Below are 25113 nucleotides of genomic sequence, written 5' to 3' on the forward strand. Positions count from 1 at the left end.
TCCAGTTATAATAACATTTTAACAACAAGCTTTTTCACTCCAAAATCAAAATAGCGGCAATGTTTCAAATAAAGATTTCCTTTACAATTGCAGTTCTCGATTATCAAATGTTCTATTAATTATTCATGCGTCTGCGGAGAATCACACTGCGCATATTTGCGAAGGAAATATCTGTAGGAAAAGATTTGATTTTAAATATTGTCTATCAGGAAATAGCACTTACTTTATTTCAAAGAACAGAATTAGTCTGCTGGAACCATTCGTTGTTTTTGCCTTTTTAATATCCTTTCTGCCTTGAAAATTGAGAAGAGAAGGAATGGAAAGCGAATAGTAATGAGCCTTGTTAAAAAAGTGTTTTACATTGCCAGGCACTGCCCAGCCCCACAGTACTTTACAGTGACAGTTAAGTTCAATTAATTTCTCCACTTTATGGAAAGAGGGTGAGAAACACATGGCTACTTCAAAGACATCACTGCATACAGTTCTCCTGTAAAGTAAGCCGCCACTGTATGCCAGAATTCTCCCAAGAGTGTGAAGGCAGGATGCACGGGTAGAAGGTCCTTATATTCAGAGAGTACTGCCCACCATGCAACAAATTCCAGAAGGTCTATAGCTCTGAAGCATGATCGCTGGACCTTCCAATGCAAGGAAGTACACACAGTTCAGTACCAGCGGCTATAAGTTGGGTATGCTCCTCAGCTTCTGAGATGGGTAAGCAGTACACTCCTTGTGGTTCTTCTCTTCTCATTTGATGGAATTCATTACTTATGCCAATGTCAATCCTAACACAAACGCGATGTTAGGGACTGTTACAACAGTAAAAGAGCATAGATATTCTATGAAGGTGAATAACCTGCTATTCACTGTGCTCTTAAAATCTGTTTTTTTGGTAGATGTGAGCTATGATTAAATCAACATTTTGTTACTTTCGCATGTCTATGAGAGTCATCCTTGTGTCCCATTGAGTTCCAACTGTCTTCTTCACAGTTGGTGTTTACATGTTAATTCTTGCCCATTGAAGAGTTTGTAATGTTATTTCACTGTTATTGCACCAATAGCACTATTTACTTTTTTCGAAATTTTGGAAAGTGATGTTGTCTCCTTTCTGCTACTTCAAAGCACAAGCTGAAGCAAAGTTAGGGTTAAGTAAAAAGGAGAATGTGGGAGTTCATTTGGTGGATTGACCCAAGTTAGCTATTCTTTTTCAGTTGCAAGCGAGTCTGTAATTGTCTGCTTTCAAATCTTTCCTGAAGCAACTTTAGTTTGGCTCTATTTTCAGGGTTCCACAGCCAGAGTCTCTTGAGTACCAATGCCCACCTACTTGTTTAATCTGTTTGAAGTGGATTTGGGCAGTGAGGTGTGCTGGTATCCTTTTGGACACAGTGGGGCATTCTGTTTTACCCATATTCTGATCTGTTACCCCAATAGAACCTGTGTATGATGATGACTGTGAACTTGAGCCTTGCCGCTTCCGAAATGAGAGGAGATCGTAAAAAAGAGTAGTTTTATGTGTTTGTGTAATATTGAGGCGAAGCAAACAAATTAGTCTAATTTTCAAGTCATCGCATCCTTTTGAAGAGTATACCTTTGCCGGGCTTCTTGTTGGCTCTAGTTGATCAGGTGAGAGAGGTGCAAGGTTCCAAAGAAGGGATAGTTTGAGTTTGATAACCTTTGCCACTGCATTGACTTGAGGCACAAGGAGAGATTTGCGTTGAATAGGACTTCTAAGTGTCTTACTGCCAGTGTCGTAGATGGTGGTGTTCTTTAGTTGGGAGGTCAAGAGAAGCATACCAAATTGAGTTCTGTGCACCAAGGTCTTAGGCTTGACTCCATTCAAAAATCGGGGCTTTACAATCCAATGGAAAATATAGTTCAAGGCTGTGAGGGATGTCTAGTCCACTTACCTCTTATGTTGTAAATGGATATAAATGTAGTAGCATACTTTTGAAAATCCACTCAATACTGTCCAATGCGTTGTGCTTCAGGTTACACGTAAACATTGGAAAACCATCAGGGTCCCAGTGTCCACTGAGACATTCCGGAGAAGAGCTCATGTTAGTATGAATCCATTGACTTTATCCAAATGTATTGGCTACGAGTGGAAACAAAGAAACTCTACCAAATCAGATTGGAACGGTCAGCTTTGAAAAATATGCTATGGTCCTTAGTGTCATAGAGCTCTGAGATAGCGTTGATTTCCTTGGTTCACTTCTTAAAAAAAATTCAAGGATGGCACAAGTTCTTCCCTGAGATAAGGTGCCCCTCTAGCCCCGAGCCTGGACTGGTGGATTTGCATGGTTGGTTTTCTAGAAATTCTCCAGTGGCTTCACTTTTCATGACTATGAGGAAGGTAGGTCGCTGGGTAAGATATGTCAGATTGGCCTGTGTAGTGCAAGGACTTTCAGGGGGTAATGCTTTCTTGACATGTTTTGAAGGGTAGGGAGCCGAGGCCTGTGAGAAAGTAGCCATTGGTCTAGGTTGTTAGATCTCTTTTGAGGGAGTGGAAAAATTACTTCATGCACATGGAAATGCAACACGTTGTCAGCCAGATCACTAACATTTTAGTTTTGCTGGAGGCAGAGTTTCTTGAGACAGTGTATTGGATTATGGTGCTTTTAGACTACAAGAAAATCGGAAGGTCATCATTATCTGTTAGGTCACGTTTGGGGAGATTTTCTGGACAATCAGATTGACCAGCCTATCTTGGATACCATGTATCTCCTTTGATCGGTCTGCAGCTGGACTATTAGTTTAAGAAAGGTGTGCATTTTTGGCTTAACAACGTTTTGATAAATTCTCTTGTTGTTTTGTATCAGTCATGTCCTCTCCTGCAAGGAGTAGGCAAAGTCCTATATCGTTTTTTTGGGGCACCAAGCTTTTACCAAAACTTTCCATAGCCCATTCCCAATCCATACATTCTTCACAGACATATGAAGTGGCACAGCAAAGGGAATAGGCATGCAGCTTTTCGTTAGCTAAAACTTGTCTTCGCTAAGCAGATCTCCATCGACTAAAGGAGTGATTTATGTATCTGTTCCATTAGTCGCATTACGACCGTTGTTTTAGTCTGCTGTTCAATTATATATTTCACTCCGTGCTGACCCCGCAAAATGAACTTTGAATCAGGCACATAATCCTCTTTTTGCTGGGAACCCTCTTCTTTCTGGTTCTAACCTCAAAGACAGACCAGAGCAATTATGTGCAAGATTTCAGAAAACAAGAATTTTAATGATGGTTCATGGTTTTCTTGGGTCTGGCGGTCAGCATCCTTGTGTGGTATATTTGGACAGATTTAAATTCCAAACCATGTTGTGATAAGCATTTTCCAACAGCCTGATAGTGTTTCATGCAATCAGTGTGAGTCTTTCTTTGGCGTTACAGCAAGAGACCTTTCTTTTTGTTTGCGTTATAAGCCCCAAATGTGCAGTCCTTTTTATTTTGATCCTTCTTCTTTTTAAACGTCCTGAGAAGTTTACTGTTGTCATGAATGATGTCAGAGGACAATCTTAGGTTCCACCTTCTCAAAGCCCCAAGGCAAAAGCTTACACCAGTAGTTCTTATCCATTTGACTTCTCAGGACCCCCACTTAATCGTTACTGGTTCTCAGGAACCCCAACTGAACCATTATTGGAAACCGGGGACCCCCAACGAGCCATTCCCGGAGGCTGGAGACCCCGACCTAAGAATGTTCTATGATTTGAACCGTAAAACAATACCCACAAAACAAGAGCAACATACATTCATCAAACAAATACATGTAATTAGGAAATATTTTATTTACTTCACAGACAAATATAAAGTAAATCATTTTTTACTTTAATAGGAAGGTTGGAGAGTTTCCAAATTCAGTTGAGGCGTTATCAGTCATACTATATTCTGTTTGATGCATTTGCACTGCTCCCCTGAATCATTAAGGATACATATTAATGTTTAGCCTCCAATGTTAAATTCATTCACATCTACAGCACATTTTAAAATTTCCAAGTGTACATTTTGCATCTTTATTTATATAATCTTTATTGTTAATATAATTTATATTCTGAACAGTTGCGAACCCCCTTAGTTGCATTTATGGACCCCTTAGGGTTTCCTGGAACACAGGTTAAGAACCACTGGCCTACGCCAATGGTTTTTAACCTTTTGACTTCTTTGGACCCCATTGAATCATAGTTGTGAAGCTTGGGATCTCTTAGCCTTTCTAGAATTTGAACTTCAACAACAGTATACAAACCATTGGGCATTCCCAAGTTCACTTCCATCACCCCGTACATCCAACAGCTCCATTGGCTTCCTATCAAAAGCCGTACAAAATTTAAGGCACTGTGCCTTGCATACAAAGCCATCAACAATTCAGGCCCGCAGTTTCTCAAAGATGCCCTCCGTCCTCTCGAAAACTCCAGAACTCTTCGTTCATCTTCGGCGAACCTGCTCAATGTCCCACGCACAAGGAAAGCCAACTGGGGTGACAGATGCTTTGTAATCTCCACTGCCAGACTATGGAACTCACTCCCTCTTACCATCAAAACCGCCCCTACTCTCCTTATCTTTAGGAAGAGACTAAAAACCTGGCTGTTCCCACTTTAAGATCTGCTGTAGCCATCATCTGTTTCAGTTAAGCGCCGACACACCCCTGGGTATTTGCGCGCTATAAAAATTGCATAAACATAAACAGTACACACTTAAGGAAGTCAGCATTTCTACTTTCCTCTGCAGCTGCTTACATGCGAGAGCGACTACATCCCAATATTAGATCCAGTTTGTATCCATAAATCAATATGTAATTATTTGCCATTCGAGCTCTTAGCAGAAGTAGTAACTGGGTTGACATTGGCCTCAGACAGATACGTCCTGCAATTGAGAGTGATACGAACAAAGCTGGAGACCATGCAGGGTCTGTGAGTCAAAAGTGTGCAAAGACTATTATTGTTTAAAACCAAGACCAGGTGCTTCTTATACCAGAGGATCTGTTGCTTACTGGGAAGTGGAACGCTGACTGTGGAAGCATTTGAGTTCTTCTGAAAACTGCAGATATACCCCCTTTCCAATACACGAAGTGTAGGTGCCTGGTGCCTGTAAATGCCTTAAAATGTAAAGCAGGTCCACTACCCAAAATGCCTAACCAAACTGCACGTTCTTCCATTCACTGCTTTGACCAATGAGCAGTTACAGCACTGGCCAAGTGTGTAGATGCATGTAATTACTAGAAATTCATTAGCAATTCAAAGGGTTTGTCAGAAGCGGATTGCTAGTTCAGCCTAAACCTTCTTTGAGTACAAACAGTGTCTGTGTGCATTCACAAATGCTCTGTCTTAGATTAGGGACAATTTTTCTGACTGAAAATGAGCTTAAAACTACTTATTTTTCTTTATTATTTATTTATTTAGAAGGTTTTGTATAGCGCTAGCTCAACCCGAGGGTATCAGAGCGCTTTACATCAGCAATGGATGTACACAATAAAAACAATCATAGCAGTTGAACGAAACAAGCTATTCAGGCGGTCAAACAAAATAAAAGGAGCATTGAAAAATGTCCTAGCTATCGAAACGTAAGGTTTCATTTCTATTAAGGACTCGGAGGTGAGGATTATGCTATTCTTCCCACCTTTATTGATAGCAGCCATTCAAAGAAAACTTAACAAACTACCATTCCCATGAACCATAGGGAATAACAAAGTTTGAACAGTAGAGAATGTCCCAGTATACAGTGTCTGTATGAATCCACAAATCACAGGGCTCCATGGTATTCATAGTCCTCTGTTGGCTTCCATTTCCCCTCTTTCGTTGTCTGCAGTCAGCCAAATAGAACACATCAGGAATCTTGTTTAGTGGAATCCCCTGTCAAAATAAAGAACAGAATCAGGCACCAGCAAAAGCTGAGGTTTACCCTGTAGGTGGAAGCAAAGTGCACTGTACCAAATTTAATGCAACTGCAAATGAGGACCAATGAGATAAAACTGTTTACTTAATCAAATACGAGGGAGGGTAGACACAAGTATTGTACCCTGGGTGGGATAATCCTCGCCTCCGAGTCCTTAATAGAATTGAAACTTTCCGTTACGATAGCTAGGACATTTTTCATTCTATGTCAGGACCGGGGGCGGTGATTATGCTCAATCACCGGTTTAAAAGAAAACCGCTTGAAAGTTGAGTCTGAAGATCAGTCTGCTGCGCTCAGAAAGTCTTCCAGACGAGCTCCCAGGGTAAGAGCTTTCGAGGCCATGGCCCCCCTAGTAGAATGAGCCCCAAAGGCTCTGAGATCAATACCAGCCTCCTGCATCACCCACCTCACCCACCGGGCGATAGTGGGGGAAGAAACCGCTCTGTGGGGTTTGCGTAGTGCAATAAGCAACTGCCTTTCCCCCGGACGAGAGAACTCTTCTGACATCTCTTCATAAGCCTTGAGGCATGAGACCACAAAGAGCTTAGGGGAATCCGGGAAAGCAGGATAAGAGTTGGGCATCGTGCCACACTTGGTTCGGCGGCGAACATTGAGGTGACCCCGAGGGGGAGAAAATCCTGCTGGTAACATCCGAGACCCTCCGGCAAGAGATAAGACAAAGAAGCATGGCCAACTTGTCCGACAGCTCCTTTCGAGAGAGGAACCTGTTCGGTTGCCAAGACAAAAAGAGGTTCAAAACCAAGTTGACATCCCAGAGATGAGAATAGCGAGGCTTCGGAGGAAGAGAAAGGCGGATGCTCCGAAGGAGACGGCAGACCAACGGATGTTCACCCACCGGAGAACCATCCACAGGCATGTGCCCTGAAGAAATGGCGGAGCGGAAGGTGTTGACGGTCCTGTACCCCAGGCCACCTTCCGCTAAAGAAGCCAGGAAATTCAAAATAGATGTTATATCTGTTGCCATTGGATTGAGACCCCGTCGCACACACCAACGGCACCACCGTCTCCAGGTGGATCTGTAACACTTAACCGTACTGTCCGCCAAGGCCTTGGACATGAAACTTTCAGCCGCTCCCGAAAGGCCTGGGACCGCCCATCGTCCCCTGTAATCCTCCACGCCATTGAAGTCAAGGAACCTTGAGCTATGAGAAGATGAGAAACATTGTCCGGGCTGAGAAGAAGGTCTGGAATGCGGGGGAGTGGAATTGGAGAATCCCAAGAAAGTTCCAGAAGAACCAGAAACCAAACTTGAGACCTCCAGATTGGTGAAATCAGGACCACCTACGCTCTCTGACGCCGGACTTGAGCCACGACCCTCGTTAGCATCGCAAACGGGGGAAATGCATACCCCCTCTCGGACCACCAGTCCTGAAGAAAGGCATCCGTCTGTTCTGCCAGAAGGTCCAGCCTCCAACTGAAGAACCGAGGAAGTTGATGGTCCAACCGGGAGGCAAACGGATCCACCGAAAATGGACCCCAGACCTTCTGGAGGTTCGCAAAAAAGCCCGGATGCAGCTTCCAAAGGCTTGCATTGTGAAAATTGCGAGAGTGAAAGTCCGCTACCAGATTGTCCTGACCCGGAAGATACTCGGCTGTCACCGAGACATGATGATCCAGGCAGTACTGCCAAAAATTCGCTGCCAGATTGGAAAGAGCCCTGGAGCGCGTACCCCCGAGATGGTTGATGTAACGGACGGCCGATATATTGTCCATCTTGAGAAGGACGCAAGACCGGACCGAGTCTTTGGTCCAACATTGGATTGCAAAAGATCCTGCCAACAGCTCCAGACAGTTGATATGCAGTTGTTCTTGAGGAGACCAAACACCGCCTGTGGTGAAGTCGCCACACCTGTCGCCCAACCCAGACCTGCTGGCGTCTGACTCTATGACAATTGATTTGATTTGATTTGATTTGATTCGGGATTTCTAGAGCGCGTAGCTACCCTCGGGCGTCCCAGCGCTAAAGTAAGGCTTGACAGTACTCTTGGAGGTGGATTATTGGGGAACAGCCAGGTTTTCAGCAGTCTGCGAAATGAGGAGATTGCTTTCTTTGCGGATGTTAAGGGGGAGGCTGTTCCAAAGCTTGGAAGCATTATAAGAGAAGCAACGGCCGCCAGTGCGAGCTTTCCTTATTCTGGGTACGCTAGCCGGCACGGAGCCGAATATCGCACGCCCATTCCACGCCACATATTGGCAAGCCACCATTGGCTTCCGCCGAGAGGATTACCTTCTAAGAATAGGCCAACCCCTTGCGCAGGTGATGGACCTTGAGCCGTTGCAGAGCTCTGTAATGGAGCGGGCCCGGAAAGATGGCCTGGATTGAGGCAGAGAGTAGCCCCACAATCCGGGCCAACTGTTTAAGGAGAGCCAGGCTGAACTAACGCTCTCCTGAGCTCGTGACGAATCTTTGTCATCTTGCGAGCCGGAAGACTGAGGGTACAAGCCACGGAGTCGATGGAAAAACCCCAAAACACCACCCTCTGGGCCGGGAAGAGGGTTGACCTTTCCTCGATCACGAAGCCCAAGCCCTGAAGGAGGTCCACAGCTCTCTGTAACTGGCAAGTTAAGGCACGAGGACACTGTGCCATCAGGAGGATGTCGTCCAGGTAGACTATTAGTAGGCTTTCCTGTTTTCAGTTTCTATTTTTGGTTAATTCTGGTGGGGTTTTTTCAGTGTTTTCAATACCTTAAAAAACAGTTGTTGTCAGTGGTTACACATTTTCGCTCCACTAAAACCACAGAAAAAGTGTTTTTCCGGTGTTTATGGAACGGTTTGCTTTTATTATTGCTTGATTTTCTGCACTTATAGAACATGATATATAGACAATGTACGTGTAGTATATATGAGGTCCAAATAGAGTTTTGCAAATTAAACTTATTGTAATACACCATACAATACTTCTTCAGTAAGTCTTTGGTTATGTGCGCTCGCCCTTTCCTTCTCATGTAAACTTCTGTGAAAAGACCCTCTCAACATTGGCACTTGAGACGGGCAACTCCAAAACAGCCAGTATACAATTTGTTAACTCTGGCCACTGACATAGCTTTCCCTGCCAATACTGGTTGCAGTGCCAAAGTCACTAAATGTGTCGCCCATCCTACTCTCAGGAGAGGTTTCACATCTACAGCAATTATGCTGAACACTTGGCAGACAAGGGTGTTTTCAAACTCTAGTTTTTTTTATTATGTCCACTACAGAAGTTATGCTTTCCTGTAAAAATGTAATAATGCAGAGATTCTCATATTTCTTGCCTTTGGCACCATTACTCAGCAAACATTCTGTAAACGCTTGCCACAATAATAATATAGCATTCATAGCCCCTTGGAGTGAGAACCATCAGCTAAGGGACACAGTTGAGATGACTCTTTCTTTGATGCCACACAAAGCACAAAATTATAAATATTTGCGTTTTATTTCCTGTGCATAAGGAAACAGTGCACCAGAATGGACTAAAAAGTCAATAGCATCCCTCATTAACCCTGAAGACTGCAAAGATGCTTTCAACATACCGTCTAACAAGTGGCCAGGATCTCCTACAGGGAATCACTTCAGCTCAGGAATCAATTTTGACAGGTCACCTCACAACTTTTTCATATATGTAGCTGAATCACTGCAAATACAAACAATATCACTCCAATCCTTGTTGAACTTGGAAAGAACATTTTTTAATGAGCTTTCCAAATGGCACTCCATGTTTTCAAAAAGTCTGGTGTCATGTTTTCATCACTATCCCAGATGCTTGGTGATAACACTCTTTATACATATACTTGTCACTATACCTTGCATTAAATGTTTAAAGACTGAGGTGTTGGCAATTCACCTACTGTCAATATTGACCCACTAGACACTGTGGGCTGATGTATTAACGGTTTTTACCCATTCTCTGTGGGTAAATGTGATTACACATATTAGGAAAGATTCTTATGAAACAAGCCATTTTACCGATCAGTGAAAGAATCAAACGTAGCCAAAATATCAAATATGATTTTGATATTTCCTGATTCTATACAATTTATAAAATAATTAAAAGGGACCTAAAACATGCTTCTAAACCCTGCATCTTTAGACCAAAGACCACAAAACTGAAAAAGGGAAAAGGATGAAGAAACAATGTTTTAGTGGCATCCCTAAACAACAAAACTCAAGCAGAATAATGTTAGTCCAAGCTTTGTTACTGCTAATGTTACATTGTATCGGCCCCATCAGGATGGAAATAAATGACTCTTTCACTCTCTTTTTCCTTTCTTTGAATGGCATTTAGTTTGTGGTTGTGCAGGTGTTTTTTCAGTGTTTATATGTTTTCACTGGTGAGGGCTATTTCTCTTTCAGTGGGGTTTTATCAGTTATAATAGGTTTAAACCTAAAACCCCACAGCCTAACTATTAGTCTTACACCCGACGCTCGCAAACACTCAACTACCGGGCGCAGAACCTTGGTAAAGCACCAAGGGGCGGAGGATAGGCCGAAGGGAAGCGTTGTGAACTCGTACACCTTGTCCCGCCACCGAAACTGAAGGAAACGTCGGTGGAGTGGAAAAATAGGGATGGCTAGGTATTCGTCCTTGAGATCGAGATGCGCTATCCAGTCGCCGGGCCGAAGAAGGTCGCGCAGAAGATGGATAACCTCCATCTTGTAATGGCGGTAAACCAGCCATTCGCTGAACTCGCGCAGATTTATGACAGGACTCTGGCCCCCATGCGGTTTGTCCACAAAGAAAAGGTTGCTGACGAAACCATTGGGATGAAGAGAGGTCTCCACCACCGTGCCCTTGGTGAGAAGGGAGCCTACCTCCTGGTCGACTAAAACAATTTCGGCTTCCGAAAAGGCGAGGGGTCGCGGCGGAACCGGTTGCACGGGTTGCCCGTAAAACTCGATGTGAAAACCCTGCATGGTTTGTTGAACGTCCCTGTGACAGAAGTCCAAGCCTGGAAAAAATACGCCAGACAGCCCCCACTTTTAGAAGGGAAGAAGGGAGAACACTCACTGGATGAACCTGAGGTGCCACCACCTCTACCGCCTCGGTTCTTCCCACGACTTCCTCTGGTCGGGTAGAAGTTTCCGAAGCAGGCTTGGTCCTGGTACTGCCCGCCGTTGGAGCCTTGTCCTCTATTTTGGTTTGGACGGCCAGACGAGCGGCCCCTGCCTCGACCAGCCCCGCGGAAAACCTGAGGGCAAAAAACTTTTTGGACGGTGGACGGCGCTTTATCTAATGACGTAAAGATATTAACAAAACGTCCGGGTTCACGGAGGAAAGGGTCTCCAAAGAGCCCACCTCTGGCAATGGCGTCAGCCTCAGAGTCGGCAAGGTCCCCAAGCTTGGGATCCACCTTAATCAATAGGGACCGTCGCCGCTCTGTAGTGATAGCGCAATTAGCTTTCCCAAGGAACACTAATACATACTGGGCCCATGCGGAGAGAGTGTATAGGGAAATAAGAGAACCCGAAGCCTTAGCCTCCACCGCCATATCTAAGATCTTCCTGGTGGGCCCTAAGGCATCCAACAGTTTGTCCTGACAAGCACACCACGACCGGTCAATGCCCTTCTTAGGGTCCTTGACGAACTTCTGCAAAAAAGTCGCCATCCGAGGGTCAATGTCAGGGGTGGCGGCGACTTTACCCTCCAAAGAGGGTCGAGGACACTCCGCCCTAAGGCAGCTCCGAGCTGAAGCCTCTAACGGCCGGCGGATGCGACAAGCCACATACTGGGCTACCTTCTAACATGGCGCCCAGTCCGACGATCTAGGATGGAGAATATCATCAGGATCCAGCATGTCTGAGCAAAGATCCTGGGAAGCCGGCTTATATGCCAGACGGGACGGACGCCAGGGACTGGAGAGACCAGCATCATCGTCGTCCCCTGGAACAGAATCCCCTGCAGGGGTGGGAGCCACCGGTGGAGCCTTAGTTGCCAAGAAGGCTTGCTTAAGGCGATCAAAAGCATCCAAATCAACCCCAGCTTCCTTAGGACGCTTGGCGGGGGTTTGAGGATCAGCGGCGGTACCGCTAGGGTCTGAAGAGGAGGCATAAACGTTAGGCTTAGGGGCGGTGTTGCCAGCCGTGTTGGGGTAGGCAACCCTGGCCAGCTTCTCGCAGGCTTGCTCGATGCGGCGGGAGAGGCAGTCCTCTAACGGGCCCATAGCCTGCTCCACCGCCTTGTAGATTGACTCATCCACCTTATCGTAGAAATCTTCGTCCCACTGCATTGCCGTTAGTGGGTCCGGCAGGCTCCGGCATGGCAGAAAGTTCCAAGGCCACAGCGCGGAATGCGCGGAATTCCAGGAACGCCTGTCGTGCTGAGGGCACGATGCGCCTCCAGCGGCCGGAGGAATGCCGCGAGCCGCACGACGTCACCGCCGCTAGGCAGGGGAACTCCCACGGCGGGCGAGTACGGCGGTGCTCGGTCTACCCGCGCTGAAGAAAACCGCTAAAGTACCTCAACATAAAACACGGGCAGAGCCACACGCTGCCACAAGAATACCGAATGGCAAAGCGATAAAAGCGAGGCACGCGACAGCTGTTCAGAGCCGGTGCGCCTAACGCAATCGCCTGACGGAAGGTCAAAAGAGAACAATTGAGCCAAAGAAGCGCTCACAAGACCTTACAAAATACAAATCAGTATCTGGAACAATGAGAATTACTGAATACAACAGTATAGCAATACCTGTATCACTGAATATTAAGAAACACCAAATATACATTGAGATAGAGAAATATGTATTAACTGGCTGCCAGCAACGAAGAAAGAGGGGGGAATGAAAGATAAGAGGACTATGAATACCATGGAGCCCTGTGATTGGTAGATTAATTCGGACACTCTATACTGGGACATTCTCTACTATTCAAACTTTGTTATTCCTTATGGTTCATGAGAATGATAGTTTAAGTGTTCTTTGAATGGCTGCTATCAATAAACTTGGAAAGAATAGCAGAAATCCTCGCCTCTGGTCCTGACATAGAATTTAGGATACATAGTGAGTAGAAGTACATATAGGATGAACAGAAAACAACTTGCAAGAACCAGAACGTTATTATAAATAGTAATTTTACAGTATTCCAAGGTGGACACAGTGCACATAGTAGGTATGGGGGTCGGTGAGTGTGGGGGGGGGGGGGATGCGGAGTTGCCTAAGAAGGGAGGAGGTAAAGTAGTCAGAAAGGAGAGCAGGGATTTAGTTTCCCTAGAATTTTGTGAGAAAATTAATTTTAAGGTCTCTTTTGAAGCTGGAATAGGAGGGGTTGCATTGAAGGTTTTTGGGGAGGGCATTCCAAATGGTTGGGGCCTTGCCAGAGAAGGAGCGGGACTTAGAGGCAGTTTTTTTGAGTAGGGTGGGTATGAGAAGAAGAGTGTTGGGGCTTCTCAGTGTTCGGGCACAACCAGCTTTTTTAAGTTTAGTTGTAAGGTAGGTTGGAGTCTTCTGGTAAAAGGCTTTGTGAGTAAAACAGGCAATTTTATAGGAGGATCTGCCTTCGATGGGGAGCCACTTGAGGGTCTTGTGGGCAGGGGAGATGTGGTCAAAACGTTTACAGTTTTTTGTTAGTCTGGCAGCGAGGTTGAGAACGGATTTGATGGGGGCAAGGTGGATTTTGGGAGTACCAGAGAGAAGGTCATTACCGTAGTCGATTTTGGATAGGACAAGAGACTGGATAATTTATTCATTTATTGATTTATTAATACATATATCAGATATATTTGGCCAGCAATATAGTAAACCTCCATGTATTATTTCTATTTAGTGACACTAATACCCTTGAACGATGTACTATCTTTTTTTACGTTTATTTAGCTAATAATGGTTAAAACTACTGACAGAAATTATTGTTTAGAGATCTTATCGAGGGAAGACGCCCAGGGGTCTGTGGACCACAGGTTAACCCCTTCGACGCTGATGACGAGCTCAGCTCGTCATGAGGTACACCTCTCGTACGCTCATGACGAGCTCAGCTCGTCATGAACCGCGGGTATTTCAAAAACTCAGCGCACAGCGGGAAAATGCGCCGCACGCATGCGGTTAAGAACCACTGCCCTAAACCACTTCCATTTTATTTTCATTATTCTGGGGGAACAAATTCCCCTCCCTCTTAACCCCAGCCAATAAAGAGCCTTAAAGAACTGGGACTTTTGTACTCTATGCTTTGAGACACGCTTCACTAAAGGGAACACATCTACAAGCCAATGATCAAACATGTTTTGTTTTCTTGTGAAGGTTATGCCACTCTGTGTATAATAATGAGCTCATGGAATAAATGAAAGCCAGGTCCAGTAAAATGGCTGCAGATGTGGGGGGAAGGGGGGGGGGGGTGGGCTGTCTCCTTATCTGGTAGTTATGATTTCATCTCACTAAGCAGTGTCTATCATTGTATGCTGGTATTATTGTTACGTAAAACTCTAAAGGCAGCTCATTTGCTAGCTTTGTATAGTCTTGTCACAGCAAATTCAGCTCGCTGTAATATGAGCTACAACAAGGAACTTGGTACCTGCTCACCCATCTTAACCAAATTTGGTCCACTATATCTGGCATTCTTGAGCTAGCACAAATGGTCTTATTGATCTATCTCAATCACACAGAATAAAGTAGGAATGTGCTTGAGTGTAGATATTGGAGATATTTGTAGTTGCAAATTGACATATCCCCTTTTTTGATCTTTCTGTAACATGCAATTTATCCTGTTGTTACATCTCACCTATTTTAGGTTACAGGATGTCTCTAGTATGGACATTTTGCTCTGTTAAAAACGCAAACTACTTCAATAGTGTGTCTCGGGCAACATATTAAAAACCTTTTCTACCTTGTCCATTTACCTTTTTTCTTATTTGCTCACTTAATAGTGTTTCTACTTGTATGCCCATGATTTCTGTGACTTTTTTTAGTCTCCTCACTGCATGGTGCTTCATGATGATAAATATCGGTCAATTCTAAGAATCTATACCATTTTTCATTTGTGGTGGTCCTTTATATTGCAAGTTTGCACATTAACGCAGAATCCTAAATTTTACTTGTTTTACTTTCAGACCGATTGAGGAGCCCACAACCTGGACGGGCTATTTTGGAAAAGTACTGATGGCATCCACTAATTACCTGCCTTCTCAGGTCACAGAAATGTTTAACCAAGGAAGGGCATTTGCAACTGTTCGTCTGCCCTTTTGTGGTCATAAGAACATATGTGCGCTTGCTGTGTGAGTAACTATGCCTTCTCCATTTTATAAGTAGTCTTGTTCACATGCTTCTAGGTTTTACAAGTTTTTCTAGTGTATCAGTTTGCCATGATGCAAACTCATGGCTTGGATGTCCAGGACCTATTAAATGTATGTCATCAAAAGGCACTAGCAAAAGGAGGCTATGAGTAGGGCTGGACTGTGAATCCAAAAGCAGCCCTGGCACAAATGCTCAAACCAGCTTGCTCTCTTTGTCTCCTCATGCTATCTTTTTTTTAAATATTGTATTTTATTGTATGGTTAATAAAAACCTTTACAAAAGATAAAGTGAACAACATGCAGATAAAATCAAAAATGGATAGTGGACTGTGGACTAGTTCTTGTAGGTCATGCAGCTTCTGGTGCAATAAAAAGTTTATCGGTGAACAGAAGAGGAAGCCGCAGATCCCGTGCAGGACAGGGCAAAAAAAGTGACTCAGGAGAGTGAGCGTGAGTGTTTAAATAATTAAAAGGAATGGAGAAAGTTATTTAAGATTAGTTAGGAAAGCAGACAAGGCACCATGGAGGGCCAGCTTGACAAAGACGCTTAACGCAATGTGAAAATGTCGCATAACACAGTACCTAAAGTGCGATAATCGACTGAGCTGTGGCGGACTGCAGGTGGGTTCTCTTGCTCAGGGTGTGCCTTGTGCAGTCCAAAAGGTATGGCCTGATGCATTACAGAAATGTGGCAAGGTCAGCCTGCCTCTTTTGTGCAGATGGTAGTGGGGGCTGGCACGTGGGGCGAGGTTTTTGGTGTTTGTGAGGAAAATACTCAGTTTACTTGCTGCAGTTCGGAAAAAAATTGACAATTTTAATGTTTAGTGATGTTTTTGCTGGGTTCAGACTGGCGATTACTGCTTGCTGGCATGGGCGCACCCCTAGTCGGATAAAGTCAACTCTGAGAAGAGTTCTCCTTTGCTCCATGAGCTGAGGACAGGTGCCTAAGATGTGGCTTAGGGTTTCTTTATCTTGTCCGAATAGGCAGCAGCTGGGGTCGTGGGTAGCTAGGCGGTGGATATGGATGTTCCACTTGCCCATTCTTAATGCCACAAACTGCAGTTTGATCCATATTGAATAGGTGCAGGTGACGTAGCATTACTGCTTGGTTTGGTAATATGAGTTGGTGCCTGACCGTGTGTGATAGCACTTCACTGAGTTGTCTTGTCTTATAATTTTGTCAGTTTTTGGGCCTTTTGGGCTCCTAAGCTCTTGAAGACCTTTTCTGAGAGGTGTTTGTTCCACGCTTCGGCTAGAGAGAATTCACAGTGTGACCTCGAGGTATTGATTGTATGAAGATGATCTTGAGTCACAATGCTCTAGTTCAAGCCAGTTTAGGTAATGCATGGTGTTAGGTGGTGCCTGTCTGAGCCTGTGGCAGAAGGTAAGGAAGCAGCTGCCTCTGGCCCAGTGCTGTCTTATGTTGTTGAACTCAAGTCTCACTTGCGCCGGTGATGCTCTTTTGGGGAGAAGGAGAGTGGATTTGTATATCATGGTGACCATTTTGTGTACAGTCCCTGCTTCCTTGCGCAAGGGGACTTCGCTGCCGTATGTTAGAGTTGGTGTGATTTTTTTTTTTTTTTTTGCTTTCATCACCTGGAGGAGGGGGTCAAGGCTAGGGCCTTGGAACTTTGGCGCAATAGCAGACAGGCAAACAATAGGCTAGAGCCCTTGTTCTTTATGGTGGATATGTGAGACGCGAGTGACCATTTACCATCTAGCACTATTCCTAAGTATTTGTAGTGTTTACTGTGCTGGAGCCTGGTGCCCTTGAGCAGCCACCGATGAGCCTGGTATTAATTTTGGCTAAATACGACCGTTTCTGTCTTTTCCTGATTAATTTCCAGCATGCTCTTGCCTGTGTAGTCAGGTAAGGTGATCATGATTCATTGGAGGCCGACCTTTGTCTGTCTGAGGAGCACCAGGTCATCCGCAGAGAGCAGATGTGACCTGCTTTTACCTCCTAGCTTAGGCAGGTGGCAATTTGTTTCGTCAAGTTGCTGCAGCATGTCAGCTAAATATAAATTAAATAGTAGGGGGGGGCAGCACGCAGCCTTGCTTCAATTCACAGCTTGTGGGGATCGACCTTGAGATGCAGGAGCCGTCTCCTAGTTTGATTCAAACCCATGCATTGCGGTGCAGCTGTATTATTGCTCTTAGTATTTATTTATTTATTTATGCATTTGTATATAGCGCGGACTTTACCCGAAGGTGTCAGAGCGCTTCACAATAGGAACAGAACTGATACATGAGAACATTACAAGTGAGCAAAATACAAAGGCAAACGTTACATTAAATGAAGCAAAATTACAATTGTGTTGTCTGGCAGGCCCCCCTTTCTCAGTTTAAAAGTTTTACAATTGCTTTCCAAATTATGTGAAAATAAAGTTTGTTTACTTTTCCTTTTTAGGGCTCGGACTCCTCCCCACTGAAAGTGGGAGGAGTTTGAGAACTAATGTTAAAGAAGAAAAAAAAGAAGTATCTCCTAGGGCTTTGGCCGAGACAAATTCCACACATTCCTTAGCGTGTTCTGTCATCTGGCCAGTGATTCGTCTTCGTTGTGTTGTCGTTTTAATAGGCTTGAAGTGATAGGGTAAATGTAGTTTTGTTCCGCCATTTTGGGCATATTTCGTTCGTGCTCGCGCAAAGAAGTACATTAATTATAATTAGGAGCTGTCAGGGTGGCCGTGTAATGCATTCCAGATGGTGTGCGCGCGTTCACCATCTAGCAGTGTGTTTGTCTGGCGCGCGTCCTCCTCACGTGCACACAGGCATAGACGCCGTGTGCGGCTCCTTCCTGCCGGCCCGGGGAGCTGCTCTGCCGCTCTCTGGCTCACCCCCCGTCTCCCCGCCTGATTTAGACATCGGGCACACGTGTCCTTGCTTTTTCAACGGAAGCTGAAGAATCTGTGGAGGAATGGGTCGGGGGATTTTGTGCAACGACCTTAGTGCTCCAGGGCCCCGTGTTTTTCCTGCAGAAGGCATAACGCCATCCCTTCCCCGTGGATCAGGGGTGCTATCAGTCAGAATAAAAAGAGCGCGGAGTCCTCAAGTGACGGACGTGTACTTGGTAATCGGCTGCGCGATTATGCAAACGTTGTATTATCCGGTTTTGTGATGCAGTGCAGGAGAGGCTGAACATACAAATCTTTTACATCCCTTTCCAGCAGATAATGGATGCTCGAATGATCAGAGCAGAGGGAGACACAAACTCACAATTCAAAGCTCATAACTACCCTTGAGTTGTTTATTAGCCGCCACAGATGAGCCGGCAAACAAAAAGCCATTAAGCACCTATTATTTTAAAGCAGGGTGTGCGGTTTTCATCACTTTCTGTGGCTGAATTTTCACTCCCGAGTCCTGTTGGAGATAATTAATTGCTTTCAGCTGAGAGCAGTAATAATGGAATAAATTATCCCCACACTTCTGGTCAGAGGACTAGTCACGCGCCAGCCTCCTTGTTAGAAGGGACTCGTAAGACAGGTGAGAAAAGAAATATGGTACAGTTGGCCAGCACTGTAACATTTTAAATGATGTCATTGACTCGGCAGTCAATCACGCGTCCTGCCTGGAGCACTCTTGTCTTATGATGAATAGCGTTCTCTTCTCAGGAATGTTGAAGTGGGTGGCTACACCTCTTCCCCCCTCCCCCCCCCCAATTTCATGTCGTCTAGCCCTGTTTCACACACAAGTGTATTTGCCTAAGTCACACTTAACATGCAAGAAACGTGGAAAACGGTGCACAAATCCAGAGCACATTCACAAAGACAGGGGTGTCCTAGTTCTCCACGAGGAGAAGTCATTCGCTGAAGCTCTGCCCGTTTAAGTTGTAATTAGTGAGTGCAGAGATGTGAGTGCAGAGTAGTGAGTAGTGAGTAGAGTAGTGAGTAGAGTAGTAGAGTAGTAGAGTAGTGAGTAGAGTAGTTAGTAGTGAGTGCAGAGTAGTGAGTGCAGAGTAGTGAGTAGTGAGTGCAGAGTAGTGAGTGCAAAGTAGTGAGTGCAGAGTAGTGAGTGCAGAGTAGTGAGTAGAGTAGTGAGTAGAGTAGTGAGTAGAGTAGTGAGTAGAGTAGTGAGTAGAGTAGTGAGTAGAGTAGTGAGTGCAGAGATGTGAGTGCAGAGATGTGAGTGCAGAGATGTGAGTGCAGAGTGGTGAGTAGTGAGTAGAGTAGTGAGTAGAGTAGTGAGTAGAGTAGTGAGTAGAGTAGTGAGTAGAGTAGTGAGTAGAGTAGTGAGTAGTGAATAGAGTAGTGAGGTGAGTAGTGAGTGCAGAGTAGTGAGTAGAGTAGTGAGGTGAGTAGAGTAGTGAGTAGAGTAGTGAGTAGAGTAGTGAGTAGAGTAGTGAGTAGAGTAGTGAGTAGAGTAGTGAGTGCAGAGTAGTGAGTAGTGAGAAGTGAGTAGTGAGTAGAGTAGTGAGTTGAGTAGTTAGTAGTGAGTAGAGTAGTGAGTAGAGTAGTGAGTAAAGTAGTGAGTGCAGAGTAATGAGTAGTGAGTAGAGTAGTGAGTAGAAAGTAGTGAGTAGAGTAGTGAGTAGAGTAGTGAGTGGAGAGTAGTGAGTAGTGAGTGCAGAGTAGTGAGTAGTGAGTGCAGAGTAGTGAGTAGTGAGTAGACTAGTGAGTAGAGTAGTCAGTAGAGTAGTGAGTAGAGTAGTGAGTAGTGAGTAGAGTAGTGAGTAGTGAGTGCAGAGTAGTGACTAGAGTAGTGAGTAGAGTAGTGAGTAGTGAGTGCAGAGTAGTGAGTAGTGAGTGCAGAGTAGTGAGTAGAGTAGAGTAGTGAGTAGTACATCACAGGCAGCAGCTGTGCAAGCTTCTTACACTCACAAGGAGACCACAGGCAGCTGAGGTGCAAGCTTCTCCCACTCACAAGAAGGACATCACAAGCAGCAGCGGTGCAAGCTTCTCACACTCACAAGAACGACATCACAGGCAGCAGCAGTGCAAGCTTCTTACACTCACAAGGAGACCACAAGCAGCAGAGGTACAAGCTTCTCACACTCGCAAGAAATACATCACAAGCTGCAGTGGTGCAAGCTTCCCTTACACACTGACAGCAGGTACTGTGCCAAGGCAGCAGCAGCAACAGAGCAAGAGTCCCTTACAAAGAACAGGCACAGCACAGAGATGCTCAATGCAATCTTCTCATACTCACAGGCAGCAGCGGTGCAAGCTTCTCACACTCGCACGAAGGACATCACAGGCAGCAGCTGTGCAAGCTTCTTACACTCACAAGGAGACCACAGGCAGCTGAGGTGCAAGCTTCTCCCACTCACAAGGACATCACAAGCAGCAGTGGTGCAAGCTTCTCACACTCACAAGAACGACATCACAGGCAGCAGCAGTGCAATCTTCTTGCACTCACAAGGAGACCACAGGCAGCAGAGGTGCAAGCTCCTCACACTCACAAGAAGGACATCACAGGCAGTAACGGTGCAATATTCTCACACTCACAAGGAGATCACTGGCAGTACACACCACATGAACACACTCCATAACACATAGCAACAATACATTGGCATTTACAATGCCATTAGCTCAAACTCAAAAAATCCGAGCCCGATTGCATTTCTAATGCTTGTTATATTATATTGCCTCTTCATTATTCATAGTGCCAAAAGACAAAGGTAAAAGCAAAAGGAACAAATGATGGACAAAATGCTGAACAATGCAAACATTCACTTCCAAAAAGAACAATTGATGCTCCCCATGCCTTTCCAGTTCAGACCCAGCCATATGCAGATCACTGTTGACCCTGTTCCCCATGAGAACAGTCCAGCCCAAACTTCCAGGCCAGGTCCTCCCTGGACTTGAAGCAAGCATCCTGGAACCGGTTTCGGGGCATCACCCCTCATCAGCCAGGCTAGGGTGAATCCAGTGACGCAGTGAGCACTCGACCCACTTATGGGCATATCCGTCCCACTCGGGGTGACAACAGGAACAAATGATGGATGGAATGCTGAACAATGCAAACATTCACCCTCAGCAAAAAGATCTGGGTTTAATCCATCATTCTTTTGCTCACCATGCCACTCCGGTTTGGACTCAGCTTACGCAAATCAGTCTTGACCCTGTTACCCAAGGGGACAGTCAGACCTGAACTGCCAAGCCAATAAAGAAAAGTAGGCGCGCAGTATAGAAATAAAATGTAACATAACATGATTGCTGAGTTTTGGGGGCTTGTCCTTGACCATGCATGGATGACTAATAAGTGATTGGAACAGTATGGAGAGCTGCATTTCTACTATAAGTGTGTTCGTGATGTAAATGGCATACTATGAAATAGCACTTGGGAGACTCAGTATTAAAATTGGAACTTGTTCAACTGGAGTGGTTAAAAAAGCTTCACATTAAATTACTTTAAAACTAATTGGCGAAAAAAGACAGGAATAGTATTAAAATTGCAAAGGTACAGCGCGACATCACAAAGGTCTGCCTGTCCTGAGCGGGAAATAAATTGGCAGACAAGAAGGTACTGCTGGGCTCTATCTGCTGTTACATTGTATGTTTTGCTTCGTAATTTGTAACACTCCGGACCCTTTGAAGAGCTGCGTTTTACTTCTTCAGGAATAAGTAAGTGGAAAATATTTTGGTCTGATCTACATCAAGCAATAAAATAAAAAAGGGTAATTGTTTGAATTTTTTCCTAAATAGAGTAACTTACAGGAGCCTTTCTTCAGTAGAGGTTGAGAAATAATATCTTGTTTCTTTAGGTCAAACATCACCACCATTGAATTCTGTGTCAACAACATAAACACAGATTTGAATACTTTTGGCATTTTGCAATAAAGTAGACGGTGTAAAATAAACTCTTTGAACCCTGTTGTGCATTCTTTTTCGTGATCTCTATTATGAACCTGCTTGCTTTTCCCCTTGCACGCAATATGGTGCCTTGTACAGTTATTACATTATTTCAATGAGATGCGTAAGACCCTGACATCTATGGCTTCTGAAGTTCAGGCTGACACAATGTATTGTGATGCATCACCAGGCAGTCATAGCAAATTCTTTCCTTCATTTTTTAAAAAGGCAGGACTTAATTTCTTCCACTGCTCCCCAGCTGCTCTCAACAGTGTAATATTTTATCCTAATACAATGGATGCTGTTAGTGGCATTCAAAAACCCAAACCTAAAACGTCTGCATTTCCATAACTGCTGGTTTGGGTGTACCCAAGCAGAGCAAATGCTTAAAAATTGCAGAAAAAGTAATCATTTTATTTACTGATCTCACTGTTCTTCGGGATATGGACTTCTGATCGCACAATTAAGCAGACATAGTGACATCTGCAAAAACAAATTTAAATAATATTTTCCGATTGTAACCATTGGCATTCATATGTTTGAAATTACCTGGCCATAGGTATGTTTGCAGTTTTTGACGAAGAGGCTCTAAACTACAACCGAGTGTGCATTAAAACCCTTTAGGTATTTGGCCTGATTCTTGTAAGTGCTATTTTTTATTCCTGTGATTTGCTTCTCGTAAATTGTCATGATTAGTCACGTGCTCACTGGAAATCTGTGTGGATAATGCTTGTAATTAAGTAGTTGTCTTATTTTCAATATCTAGATATATACGCTATGTATATGCATGCGTTGAATAACGATTAAATAGATGGCAATGCTCTAATTAAGGATCCTATGAGATCGTTTTGCTACTAGTCCCAACAAAAAATAAAATGGGACTAAGGATAAGCTCACAATAACAGGTCTATCCTCTGATCTGAAGAAGTTATTTTAGTCAAAAAATTTATTTTCATTTATGTGAAATAGTAGCTATAAAAAAGTTACGTTTTTGGACATGAAAGCAATTATTGCCTTGATGGCCACAGTCAAACAAAAAACAGACTAAAAAATGAATGTCCAGACCTCTTTCATGGAGATGAAAAGTTTTGTGCTGGTTAGACAGTATTTTAACCCTACGACTGGCTGTAGGGGCGCCGCCTTCCATGATAAAGGAGTAGAGGTGCGGCAAGGTATCAAGCGTCCGAGATCCGGATGCAGTGAGGCCTGAGTCTGACAGTAAGTCCAGCCTCCGGTGTGCGGAGGAGCTGGAGAGATACTGGTTGAGCAGAGTAAGCGAGGTGCTTTGCTCCCCTCCTCCCCGTGGACTGAGTACAGCTGGCTTTTGCTGCCAAGTGGAGTCCAGGGAATGGCCCAGGAGGCCCGCAAAAAAGCCCACAATCCATTGGTTGCTGAGGGCAAGTAACCAATTCTCTTTCTGCTTTCCTACCCCATTGCATGAGTCGCTTTGAAAAGCCCTCCAGAAAGGACAAAACATTATTTGACAGTGGCTAGGTCAAAGGCTGGGGCTCGTTTGATGACTTGCCAACTTTCTACTTACTGGCAGTATACTTTGCCACCCGGGAACTGGACATGAGTAAATCTTTCCTGGTTGTGGCGCGTACTGTTTTGAGAAAGAACAAGGTGGGAAAATCTAGGCAGAGCGGAGTGCATGGGAGCATTTGTCCTCTGTTAGGGGAAGCATTTCCAGGTGGGTTGAGCGATGAGCAGCGGATGTAGCTAACCTACGTCTAGGTGTGGTTTGTGGCACCACGCTCCCATTCTTACTTGTTGGGCAGTGCCCTATGAACAATATAGTGTTGGGAAACCAAACCGCCGAATAACATCTCTCCGGCCACTGATTCACTCACCCTAAGGAGTTTAGTCAGCCACTGATTTACCTACCCTGAGAAATGTCTTCTCAAGAACTGTGCGTTGCACTAAATGTCTCCGTATATTAATAGGCAGAGAAGAATCAAAATGAGTGGAAAAAATCTGAGCTTGGGTCGTTTGAGTATACTCGGGGCCTGCGCTAAATCTAGATCAAATCCGCTAATAAACAGAGCACCTTACACCAATGCGCTAAAGGGCAAGAACGTGATTTTAGGTCAAGCCTAGCGCAGCGCGCATGCATTGCTCTGTGAGGCATGTTGTATCTTCTCTTCTGGACACTAATCACGCCTTTCGCTCCCAATCGTTCCCATGTGTGCATGTATAAATTCCCTTGCTTTCAGTGGTTAATTGTTACATTTGTCCCTCCTATCTGTGGCTGTTTCTGTGGGTGGTTCCTGTCGACTGACCCTGTTATGCAAGTATAATCGCTCATTTGTTTATTACACTACGTTTTTTGCACTTTTTTTCTGTCTGGTTTCCATTCGGGAAACCCGACCATTGGCGCTTTATGGAATGGTTTTGTTTTAGGAGTTTAGTTTTTCTTTTGTTTTTATTAAACCTTTGTTGCTGCATTCGTTTGTTCAGTCACTATGAGGTGTAAAACCTATCCTCAGTGATGTACCATGGTACATGGTGAGATCACAAATGAATTCACAACATTCTTCGTGGCACTGCTGGGGTAGGGTCCTGGATCTTGAAAACCTGCAAAACTGAATTGCTGGCGAAAAATAAAAAATGTTCCCTTTGCTTCGTCCTGGCAGTCATTGTTCACCCCTCAGAAGCTGTGCTACCAGCTGCTCTTTATAGAACAGAAAGTGAGGAATTTCACACACGAAGAGCAGCACTGCTGGCGGCAGAGGGGCGAGAGGCAAAGGGAGGCAGGCTTGGGTAAAGTTACTCGGGCAGCTCAAGAGGCTGAGGCACAGAGGGAAGAGTAGGTTGAATGGTGTTAAAGTGAGCAGCATTACATTGGTAAATTTCAGATAAAACGAAATATGTGCTCTTAAACTCTTTCAATTCTCGAAGGAGCAGTTACTTGAGCTACTGATTTTCAAAATCTACCTAAAACACGTGTTGGGAACACTAAATGAAATAAATTACACAGTAGGCAACCGGAATTCATTACTCTGTTTCAGTCTGTGAAGCCTTAACATTTGTGTGTGCCTTCACTCGCAGCAGCTGTTTTAGATGAGGCTTGGCGGAAAAAAGAAACACATACATATATATTGCATCAGCCCTTCAGCCCTCAAGTGCATTCACCTGTTTCCAGCATGCAGCGAGGGATTATGATAAGAGCCACTGGAATTCTGGAACATCGGTGCTCAAATTATGCAATTGTTTTGACTATACTATGCAGC

The 25113-nt window shown here is 44.5% G+C and overlaps 1 protein-coding gene across 1 annotated transcript in view; it reads left to right on the forward strand.

Annotated features, from left to right (window-relative positions):
• Window positions 1-25113, forward strand: part of WIPI2 (WD repeat domain, phosphoinositide interacting 2) — a 171389-nt gene that overhangs the window by 92580 nt on the left and 53696 nt on the right. The window contains exon 9 of the mRNA XM_078665016.1: window positions 14910-15074. Within this exon, the coding sequence (XP_078521142.1) occupies window positions 14910-15074 (165 nt within the window). The remainder of the gene's footprint in view (window positions 1-14909; window positions 15075-25113) is intronic.

Source organism: Lissotriton helveticus, chromosome 10, assembly GCF_964261635.1.
Source record: "Lissotriton helveticus chromosome 10, aLisHel1.1, whole genome shotgun sequence".
In the NCBI taxonomy this organism is placed as follows: Eukaryota; Metazoa; Chordata; class Amphibia; order Caudata; family Salamandridae; genus Lissotriton; species Lissotriton helveticus.